This window comes from Ictalurus furcatus, chromosome 3 (assembly GCF_023375685.1).
Source record: "Ictalurus furcatus strain D&B chromosome 3, Billie_1.0, whole genome shotgun sequence".
NCBI classification, from domain to species: Eukaryota; Metazoa; Chordata; class Actinopteri; order Siluriformes; family Ictaluridae; genus Ictalurus; species Ictalurus furcatus.
In genome coordinates this window covers 236,530-247,500 of record NC_071257.1, presented here as the reverse complement: position 1 = coordinate 247,500, position 10,971 = coordinate 236,530, and the positions used below count along the sequence as shown (strand labels likewise).

The 10,971-nt window shown below is 44.0% G+C and overlaps 3 protein-coding genes across 4 annotated transcripts in view; 1 reads left to right on the top strand and 2 right to left on the bottom strand.

Moving 5' to 3' along the window:
* sertad4 (SERTA domain containing 4) overlaps positions 1-4,834 on the top strand; it is a 10,635-nt gene extending 5,801 nt beyond the window's left edge. The window contains exons 1-4 of one of the 2 annotated variants that reach the window (XM_053620219.1): positions 1-391; positions 593-746; positions 849-961; positions 1,234-4,834. The exon at positions 1-391 is cut by the window's left edge and continues 2,914 nt beyond it. In XM_053620219.1, the coding sequence (XP_053476194.1) occupies positions 605-746; positions 849-961; positions 1,234-1,857 (879 nt within the window). In that variant the 5' untranslated portion in view covers positions 1-391; positions 593-604 and the 3' untranslated portion in view covers positions 1,858-4,834. The remainder of the gene's footprint in view (positions 392-592; positions 747-848; positions 962-1,233) is intronic. The other variant, XM_053620218.1, reaches the window with a different exon arrangement.
* A 1,549-nt stretch (positions 4,835-6,383) lies between these two features.
* On the bottom strand, positions 6,384-7,916 carry LOC128605091 (uncharacterized). Its single transcript, XM_053620220.1, has 3 exons — positions 7,761-7,916; positions 7,591-7,651; positions 6,384-7,437 (listed from the first exon to the last, which is right to left on the bottom strand). The coding sequence occupies exons 1-3, from the start codon at positions 7,813-7,815 to the stop codon at positions 6,690-6,692; spliced, it is 864 nt and encodes a 287-aa protein (XP_053476195.1). The 5' UTR covers positions 7,816-7,916; the 3' UTR covers positions 6,384-6,689.
* A 936-nt stretch (positions 7,917-8,852) lies between these two features.
* Positions 8,853-10,708, bottom strand: LOC128605024 (uncharacterized). Its single transcript, XM_053620131.1, has 2 exons — positions 10,421-10,708; positions 8,853-9,651 (listed from the first exon to the last, which is right to left on the bottom strand). The coding sequence occupies exons 1-2, from the start codon at positions 10,594-10,596 to the stop codon at positions 8,853-8,855; spliced, it is 975 nt and encodes a 324-aa protein (XP_053476106.1). The 5' UTR covers positions 10,597-10,708.
* Between the last annotated feature and the right edge of the window lie 263 nt (positions 10,709-10,971).

The following is a 10,971-nucleotide window of genomic DNA, read 5'->3' as shown; positions in this document are numbered from 1 at the left end:
CTCTGTCTGATTCTCTCTCTCTCTCTCTCTGTCTGTCTGTCTGATTCTCTCTCTGTCTGTCTGTGTGATTCTCTCTCTGTCTGTCTGTGTGATTCTCTCTCTGTCTGTCTGTGTGATTCTCTCTCTGTCTGTGTGATTCTCTCTCTGTCTGTCTGTGTGATTCTCTCTCTGTCTGTCTGTGTGATTCTCTCGATCTCTCGCCTTCTCCTGAGTGACTGTTCGCAGTCTGTAGCACTGATTTTTTTTTGTCTTTTTTTCTTAACTCTATCTCCATATTTGTTTCTCGGTGTCTGTTCCAGTTTTTGTGACACTCCCTTCAACTCTCTTTGAAAGTTTTCTTTTATTCCCCCCATTTTTTAGCTCTCACAGCTGTCAGTGCTGCCAGTAAAAGGTGAGGTGAGACCACTGTGTGTGTGTGTGTGTGTGTGTGAGTGTGTGTGCGATTGAGTTAGATAAGAATCAGATAAGTGTAAAAACGGGACACTTTTTTCCCCGCAACAGTTATTACATCACTTCCTGTGTGAAACAATCCCCAACCTGAACCAGATTTACTGTATAATGTGTGTGTGTGTGTGTGTGTGTGTGTGAACAGGACAAGGCAGAGATGACTTTGGTCTTGTCCATGAACCCTTTCTGTGACCATGAAGCTGAACCTCCGCCCACAATTTATCAGCCAATCTGGGAGTCTGAACACAGCGGCCCCACCCGCTCAGCATCTGGGGGCGACGCCCATGAGCTCCATGATGGTCAGCAATACACACGCTCTCAAAACTTTTGTTTTTTTTTTTTTTTAGACATCTTCATTTTTGTGTATTAAATAATAATTCGTTTTTATGTTTTGCCCCCAGAGGCCTGCAGGGGAGCCGCAGATCATGTGACCATGTCGCGAATCGCTTACTTTAAAAGGAAATATGTGGAAGACGACGACCTTCCGCTAAACTTCAGGAGTTACCGTCACGCCGTAAGTTCATCGTAACAGATAACGTTATATCCCCGTATCAGATCTGTATAGAAAGCTACTAAAAGTAAGTGCCCCCCCGTAGACTGTATTTAAAGCTCTCGTGAACAGTCGGAAGGTTTGTTTTATTTCTGGAGAAAACATTTAAATAAAAAAAACCTGGAGTTGTCGAGTTATTTTATTCAGTCTTTTCCATAAGATTCAAATCTCATTATTTAAAAAAACAACAATTCGTTGTATTAATCGAACTGTGTAATTCCCCTCCGGTCCTGTAGGTGTCCCCGGTGTTAGAGGAACACACTCACATCCTTCATCTCTCTTTGGACAAAATGCGCTTTATCGACGACCCTGAGGCGTTCCTGCGCCGCTCCGTTCTCATCAACAACCTCCTGCGCCGCCTCAGGGCCGAAATCCTCCTCCAGGGGGCGTGGCCTTTCATGACGGGCTCGGCCCCGGTTACCTTGACGACGCCCGTCTCCGCCCACCAGGACCGTGGCCGTAAGAGGCTGAGATTACTGCACGAGGAGGAAGAAGACGAGTGCGTCTCCGCGTGTTGTTGTTTCTATGAAGCGAGCAGGTACATGCAGCTTCCCGTGTGTGTGTACGAGAGGGACGTTCAGCCTTCGTCATCATCAGCATCAGCACCAGCACCAGCACCATCAGCCATAACGGCGGAGAGACTGGAGCGTCTTTTTGAAGAGGAGGAGGAGGAGGAGGAGGAGGAAGAGGAGGTAGAGAGTGAAGGAGAGGAGGAGCTCGACTCTCTGTGTCCCGGTTTGGACCTGTGCGAAGCGTCGTTCAAGGAGAGAGAGAGACTCAGAGAGAGAGAGATGGAAGGAGAGACGATCGTCGCCGTGGAAACGGGGCAGCTAGATTCGGCTCAGCACGGGAGGAAATAGCAAAGCGGGGGGTTTACATGGTACACGTTAACTACATCATGGCTGAATGAACGACGTAAAGGTTGACGATAACGGAAAACGAAACGGCGGAAGGCTAGCTAGGTCTCGCTACAAATGAGCTAGCGATGGTGATTAGAGCCCAGAGTCCGTACGTGGTCCGTACACAATAAATTCATGATGAATGGTTTCTAATTTACGTTAACAGCAGGCCTCCTTTATCAAGTTGTGTGTAAATGTTTTTCGTGGCCAAAACCGAACAAAACAATTCCCAAGAATTTTCAAGACATTCTGTCGCCCTGATTTGTTTTGCGTACGTTGATGAACGCCAACCGGTCGTAAATTAGCCACGACGTTCATGGCACGTCAGATTGATATTTAAATCCACGCCCAAATCAATCCCTAAATGGCGAAGCTCAGAGTGAGCTGAAAACAATAAAATGGCGACTAAACAGTGATGGCGCGCGTGCTAAGCACGGCGTACGCTAAATCTTCCAATAAAGCAGCTCAGCCACTGCAGCTTACCATAAACACGCACTAACTCCTCCTCTTCCTGTTATAGGGCGGCGTCAGAGGCACGTGAATACTCCTGAGAAGGATTTACGAAAAATTCATTTGTTCGTATCTAACACAATAAACGAGGCCCGCTGTCTCTGTAATAGACATCGTTTGACAAATTAATGTTCGTTATCAAAACTGAGCCAGACCGAAAGTTAGAGGAATGTTTAACGCAACGTAACGGACTTTTTTTATTCCGAGGGACAGAAAATGTTACAGTTTCTCTCCAGAAACTAGCTAACGGTGCCTTATTTCTGTGTTTGTAAATGTACATGATGTAGTTTGTATGTGTGTTTGTGCGTGAATATCCTTAACTCCTTACTTTAATGCAAAAAAAAAACAAAAAAAAAACAGCAATTATTGATATTCCTTCTTGATATGATCCGATTTGGGATGAAATGTACCGTTTCGGTAAACAGAAAAAAACTGGCTGGCTAGCTACTCTGTGCTTACTTCTTAGCTAGCTCCTGCTAGCTCACTGCAAAAAAAAAAAAAAAAAAAAAAAGAAGAAGAAAAAAAAGGATATATGTCTTTAAATAGCAGATAATCGTGTACCAAGGCTCTGATGTCACATATAATGTTCCGCTAGTCAGCTACTACGTAAGGGCTGTTAGGTTATGTTACACAAACTAGCCAGTCATATTTGCTTGCTTGCTAGCATCTCAGCTTTACAGACAAACCAAGTACAACTTTAGCTTTTGCCTGAAATCAGCCACGTGGATACAGGAAGTTCAGACCATATAACGTAGACGTCATAATTGTTTACCAGAAAGAAATTGGTATTTTTAAAAAATAAGTTTTTGGTCATTGGAAATGTTCGCTTGCTTGTCTGTAAACAAAGCTAGCTAGAGATACAGTGATGGCTTTCATTGGAAAAACAAAACAAAAGATGAACAGCTAGCTAGCTTGGAAATAAAATTCAAAAAATGAGATGTTCAAAAATGCAGAATGAAACCTAGCATTAACGCTAGCTAGCTAGCTAAGTGCTGCGAGAGAGCAGTGTTTAGCTAGCTAGAAAACATTACAGTCCACTCGCTGCTTTCTTACACGCTGACGGTGAATTTTTCGGGTTAAAAACGTGTATGTGGAGAACGGAGAGAGGGAGAGAGAGAGGATTACAGGATTATACACGTCAGATAACGCCCCAGCAGCTGGAAGTTCTATTCAGTACCCGTCATTTGGCACATTATTTTAAAAACGTATGCCTGAAGTAAGAATATCGTATCGGTTCATATGATCATAACATTTTCTCACGGTTTACAGTTTTATTATGAGTATGTACGTTTTTAAAAACGATTACGTTTACACTGACCAGCTTCTTTCTTTTTTAATCCATAAAATAACTCTTGGCATGATCTCTTAACCTCTCCAGCAAATTAGCTAAAGTCTGACAGCGTAGCCAGTCGCTAGTCTTACTCATCTGCTAGCTAACGACATCCGGACCGCAGCTAACCGACTGTTTAGCTAACTGACGCTAGTTAGCGAGTTGCATCAGCACAGTCAGGTTGTGATATGTTAGCTAGCTAGTTATATTCACTCGCTAGGTGTGTTCTCGGCGTAAAGGCAAACAAAGCAGAACTATTTTTTTGACTGTTAGCTCTTGTAGCAAAGAACGAGCTGGCTAAGAACGGTAGCTAGCACACATCTGTGAACAGATGAAGTTATTTTGATTCAAATTGAAACTTGAAGTTCAATTAAGATTTGATTCAACTTGTAATAAGTTGTTGGGGTTTTTTTTAAAATCCCTAAAAATAATATTGTGTCCAAAGTTAAAGTGAGAGAAAACCCCTAAGTGAAGAGGAAAATTATTCCTCAAAATATCCCTTGCTGAATAAGTTTGTAAACATTTCTGAGAAAGATGTAAAAATCTGCCCTGTACAGCTCCAGGATCAGTCACAACCGGAATAAATATTAATATTCAATATTCAAATAAAAATAAAACAAGCAACTCTATCCAGGCAGAGAATTCAAAAGACGGTAATAAAATAGGATGAAAAGTAAACGGTACATATTTTCCCGACGCCCTCACAGACCTGACGCGTGTACCTGTGTGTTTTTCACTTTTATTAAATTAATGTATCCAATTTTTAAAGTAAATCTGTCTCTTTGTATAGTTTAAAAAACCCTTTTTTTTGTTTTGTTTTTTTTAAAGTTTTGATGTGCTTTTTCGGTGTAATGTTTAAAACAATAAAATAATAATAATAAAAACAATTCCATACAGTTAAATGTATTTTTATTTAACATATTTTCTTTTCTTATTTTTCCCACACGGAAAACACATTTTATGCGAACGAGCCATTCGTCGAACATCTTTGGTCACAAATTCGTTAAATCGGCCGCCGCAGACCACGTCGTATAGACCAATCGGGTCTCACGAATTTGAATGATTAATTTTTCCCCGGTGAAATTCGTTGGGGGTCTGCGTCCGTTTTGTTTTTGTCGCTGCGCTGTTTCCTGATTTACTGATTTGTTTGTGTGCAGAGCAGACGAGCGTCACGACACCGTCAACACTAATACACATTAATGTCCATTACACACACACACACACACACACACACGCTCCCTTCTCACTCTCATCCATCAACACTCATCTTTAGAGGCTCCTGGTTGCCATGGAAACTGGCCTTTTGTCACTAATGGTGAGACTTACAGCACCTTCAGTGCTTTTATTATATATTTTATGTGTGCTGTTCACACACACACACACACACACACACACACACACACACACACACACACACAAAGAGTTTATGTACAATGACAGTAGACATGCATAAATATATGTTGAGCCTAGATGGATAGAGATGGATAGATTGATAGATAGAGAGATAGAATTCTCTTCTGAATAACGTGTTTACATGTAACAGATTTCTGATTAAAACAGGCATGTTCCAGGGACGGGAATCAGAATTCCGGGAATCCCAATATTGTCTAAATCTAGTGGTGGATAGATGTGCAGGGTTTTTTTCCTGAAGGTCTGTTAAAGAGGCCGATCAGGTTATTTTTCAGGAGACTCGTTCAGTAATGGATTACTGGTCCCTGACCATTAGAGGGCGCTTTGTGGGGGCGGGCACGGGCGGGCACGGGCAGTCAGAGTTCCCTACATTGGTTCGTTGGTGTGTAGTGAGGTGAGGAGGAGGTTCCTGTGTCGGTTCCTGCCCATGGGCCCAGGATTTACTAATCCATCCATGATAAAGTGACTCATTAGTTGGTCTTGGTTGGAGAATAAAACTGGCTTAAAATTAACTTTCAATCAAATGTATGAAACTGTCCGAGACCTTAAACACTCTGACACTGTGAAAGTGTGTGAAATACACTTACCGTTATACGGTCCCTCGGGATTCAGCCAACGCCGAAATTAACGCAATTTCAGTTTTTCAAAATTTCCACGGATTTTCTGCAGAGTCGGGTCGAGGCGCGTTCGGCCGGAGCGCTCTCTCCGATTCACGTGCGTCGGACACGAGTGCGGCTAAAAGGTCTCGTCTACCAACAAACATCGCCGAAAGAGCACGCAGAGCTATCTCGTGCCATCGCGATCTCGGCAGTTCGAGTAGTTTTCCGTTAAAAAAATAAATAAATAAAAAATAAAAAGCTCCGCAAGTTGCATCGCAAATTTTGAAAAAAGCCGCAGCAAAATCACGCGTTTTTGACCGCGACGATCACCAAAAAAAAAAACTCTGCGAAATCCCGAACGGACCGATTTTATCCCGCGATTGTGTTTTTAATTCAGTTTCTGTTATTCTTTGTTTTATTGTCTTTTTTTTTTTCCTATGAATGATAACGTTTTATTTGCACTGATGAAACTTCACCTTTAAATTGAGGACGCGTGTACACACACACACACACACACACACACACACACACACACACACACACACACACACACACCACACACACAAAACACACACCATCATTCCATGACCTGCAAGTTCAAAAAAGGAAATTTAATCCGGCCGGTGAATGAGGAAAGAGAAATATAACACAGCTGGGTAAAATCAAAGGGTTTATTCAGATTTTAAAGAAGGGTTGGAGGTGTATAATATACTGTATAAAGAGATATAAACACCTGCACTTGCTCTACATCAGAGACACGAGATTAGAGGACATGAAACCTGTGTATTTATGATGTAAGAAAACACTAGGTGTTGCATGGTCTAGACAAAGACATTGTGATTATATATATATATATAAATATAAACATGGAACAGTGGATGAAGATGCAGATGATATTTGGGAAATTTGCATAAATGTGCAGTTTGTTGGACACGTGTCAGGGACTACAGCTTCAGTTTGGGCGGATAAATGGAGACTTTGGAAAACTTCTCACATATCACAATGTACTGTTGAGTGCATGGACTCTCTGAAAGGATTTCTGCCATTTCTTTATTTCCCTGTAAAATGAACCTGCAGTTAGATTCGGGATACTCGGACGTGTTGAGATATTTCTCGATCAGAAAATCGAGACACGCGATCAACTCGTGGCAATTCGTTTTCTCCTTCTGCATCCAGCACTTCCTTTCCAGCAATCCCTCCGCCGTTATATAACGCAACTTAAACTGGCACTTCGTTTCGATCGTCTTGATCTCGTCAGGTACGCCTTTAATGGTGAAGGTGATGGAGAACCTGTTGCACGTGATCTTTAACGCCTGATGTTTGGACCCCACCACGTCTTTGGCTTCTGTAAAACAGGATCTTCTCTGGTTCTGGCAGGAATGCACGCTGAAATAGATGCTCTTGACGTCCGCATCAACGACCGCGTCGCCGTCGCAGTAGACGCAGCAATCGATGCGAGTTTGACCGTCGTCGGTCGACACGGTGTAAATCACGCCGCCGACTTTGCCGATTTTCAGACACTGCCATTCACTTTTGACCTGCAGGGTCATGGCTTCGTTGAGAGGGTTGTGTCTAAAGATGCGCTCGGAAATATCCAGGTTGGAGAGGAGGACGTTGTCCTTGCATGCCTTCTCCTTCAGCTTCTGTTTCACTGACAGTATGCCTTCTGTGTCAGGATGCACATCAAAGGTTCTAGAAAAACAGAAATGTCATCGCATCGTTTGGGAACGGTGTAAATGAGAGAGGTTTTACACCGTCCCGATACAGGCCGGAAAACTCTAAAACAACGCGCCGTTCCAGGTATGACACACAACGAAAAACATGCCATGAGGAAATAACCCTTACTCTGGTGCTCCAGACATCGTGTAGCGGAACGACAGAGCTCTTCGAGTTCCTTCACACAAAGCTGTAGAAAATAGAAAGTACAGAAACACTGATCAGTGCACCACTGAGGGTCCATCGACTAAACCCCCGTCGTGGTTCCGTGAACAGATGTGTTGGGAAGAAATGCTTACCGGTTTCTAGATGTCCCTCAGTGCAAGGGCCGGATATCCTCTCTTTCGGTTTCATTTCCTGCACAGCAGAACCGCCCGGACGTTCTTAAAGGTACACGATCACAATAATACCCAACCTTTCTATTCTGCTCTCCTCTGCTCGGTCCTCTCCGTCTTTCTTCCGTTCTGCTCGTCTCTCTGTTCTGGTCTGTCCTGAACATTCCCTTCTTCTCTGCTCTGCTCTGCTCTGTACTGTTCTGCGTTCTTCTGCTCTTCTCTTTTATTCTCTGTTCCTGTTCTGCCTTTCTTTTCTTCTCTTCCCTGTACTGTTTTGTTTTTCTGCTGGAAAAAAAGACACTTTGTGTTAAATGATTTATTTATTTTGCTCGTACAAAAGAAAACATCATCAAGCGATAGTCTCAGAGTGAAAACCGTTTCGTTAGCACTGAACATGGAAATGTCTTTACAAGTCTTCTGATGGGTTTTTTGTTGTTGTTGTTGTTGGGTTTTTTTTGTTGTTTTTTACAGAATGTCTACTGCTTCTCATAAACAAGAGTTTATAAAGTTACAGGTGATTGTACAAATAGAATTGTTATGCAATGCATGTAGAAAGATGAAAGTAATTTTATATGAAGTACTGCATCTGCGTCATATAATAACATCTAGTAGCATAAGGTCGGTATCCTGGCTCTTCTCTAGCCCCGCCCATCTTTCACGCCCTCTGCTCGGTGGGACATGTCTCCGTTCTCCAAGGCTCCGTTCCCAGTGCGCTTCAGTGGTGTCCTGGTGAGACTCGGTGGCGTAGTGCACTTATCTCATCGACCAGTTGCGTGTCGGAGGAAGAAGTTTCCCAAAAGCATCGTAAAGGTAAGATCGTCTCAACTAGGAGAGAGAGAGTGTCCGGCGTGATGCTCGCTCCACCATTTGACCGTGACCTTTGCACTACGATGCTTTTGTGAAACGCTGGATGTGGAGTCTGTTTGGGGTTGCAGAATCTACCTGTGTCCGTGTTTGTGTTTCCTCGCCAAAATTGCTGGTTATTGAATCTATCTATCTATCTATCTATCCATCCATCCGTCCATCCATCCGAGTGTCCTCCTGGCCCCTCGACCTTCACTCGTACTCCCACAGCTCCATGTCCTGAACCCTGTGGCTGTGAGCTCGATTCTGTCCGTCGGTGAAGATGAAGTGCTGCGTGCTGTGGTATCCGTCGCGTCCGCAGACGAGCTCCACCAGCTCTCCGTCACTCTGGATGAGGACGCGGATGTTTTCCTCCTGAAACTGACTGTAGTTGATCAGCAGGTGCTGGAAACAAGCCAGCAGGCCTTCCTTCATCTCGCCGCTTCTCTCCAGACGTGTTTTGGTCTCCAGGAGCTTCTCCAGGTTCAGCGTTTTGCCGAAGCACACTCGACGGCGAGGGCAGACGAAAAGGCTGCGCTGAGGCTGCTGGGTAGTGTAAGTAATCTGAAGCTCACCGCACACGATCCTCAGCTCCAGCTGGCTCTGAGACGACGGATCCGACTCGATTTCCGCGCTTAAAACGCGCCTCGCTCGATCCACGCAGCTCTCCAGCTCGTCTCTGCAGCGATGCCCGGCGAAGTGAGACTCGCTCAGGCACGAGGGGACGAGACGAGACCCAACCGGGACTTTCTGATGAAGCTCTGGACCTTTCTGACCCACACGGACCACGTACAGCAGGACGGGGTTTCCTGCAGTGAACCGAACCAGCTGCCTCTCTCCTTCAAAGGTGAGAGAGACGTCACGACGTTTAGAGGCAGGGAATTTCTCCAGCGTCTGGATCGCAAAATCCAAGCAGGTTTTCATGTTGGAATCCAGAAAGCCTTCTTGGCGCAGTTTCACCTTCGCTGAGAGGAACGTGTCCAAATCCAAACACGGCACGGTGAAGTTTTTTCTAAAAAAAAAAAAGAGAGAGAGAACAGCGACATAACTGTGTCGTACAAACCGGTGAGAATCCGCTCGTCTCCTGCTGCTGGTGTCTTGGAGCTGTGATGAAGGTTAATGATATTTAACGTAAACACATTCATGCACCACGTGGTCCTCGCTTTCTGTCTCCTAAACACACCTTTTATTTTTCAGAAACAATAACAAGGACGCTTTCTTTTCACCCTGCCGCCATGACCTACCAGCTGAACACACACCGGGAGAACAAAACGACGTAAAAGTGAAAAATGTCAGAATCGCATCCATCACGACAGCGATGAGACGGCTATCCGTTGTCCAGACGTTGTTTTTAAATACTTTTTTTTTTTTTAAATGACTAAAAGCAGTATACTGTACTTCATTTTCAAACACAAGCCAGACTTTGCTTTGACACAACAGTTCTCAAAAGTCTTGCATCTTAGGAAATTTCCATGAACTCATTTATAACGGTCGTGTAGATTGATTTTGTGAATGTATAAAAAGTAATATTCAAATATCAGGCGAACATGTGTACGTATTTCTTTCATCAAACCGTTAGCATCAGAAAGCTCACGCTTTCCAGCTTTATTAAACTCGCGGGTAGTGACGTCTGGATCAAACCCTTTTGAATTCAGTTCATTCAGACTGTAATCAACACACAATTAAACCGCTCTCGCATCATTTTCTGACAGCTTCAGGCTCTGTTATGATCAGCGTTAGTTCTACTCAGAGGAAGGAAATACAAGGAAATAGGCTCTTACATCTCACTCATGATGGAGATCCACGACGTTTTGCCGAGCAGCGATGCACTCCTGAGCCCGAGATCTTTACTCCCCGATGAAGACACGGACGTCGCCATGACACAGAGGTAGCGCTCCTGATCGGAGGATATGAGGAGAAGACACGGCGTGAGCACATCGCTGTCTGGTGCAGTCATGTTTAAAACATCTGCGTTGGTCAACAAGCCCTGATTTTATTTCTTTATTTAGTCATATTTAATGCGTCGTCGATAGAGGACTCGGACCTGTGGTCAGATGCAAAAACCTGAGCACTTCCTGGTCGTAAACATGTGCTGGGAAATATATGTCCAGTTTGAAAATGTCCTGATTGAAGTGAAAGAAGGAGTAAAGAAGGAAAGAAAGTGAAGGACTGAGAGAGAAAAATCAGGACAGGATACGGGAGTCGTGAAGTATATCATGAGGCTAATGACCGAGGCTAACAACGTAGCTGGCTAGCATGAGGTCTCGTATACGTACGTACTCGCTTTAACGGGCAAAGTGACCGAGGAAACGACTGAAAAATGTCAGGAACG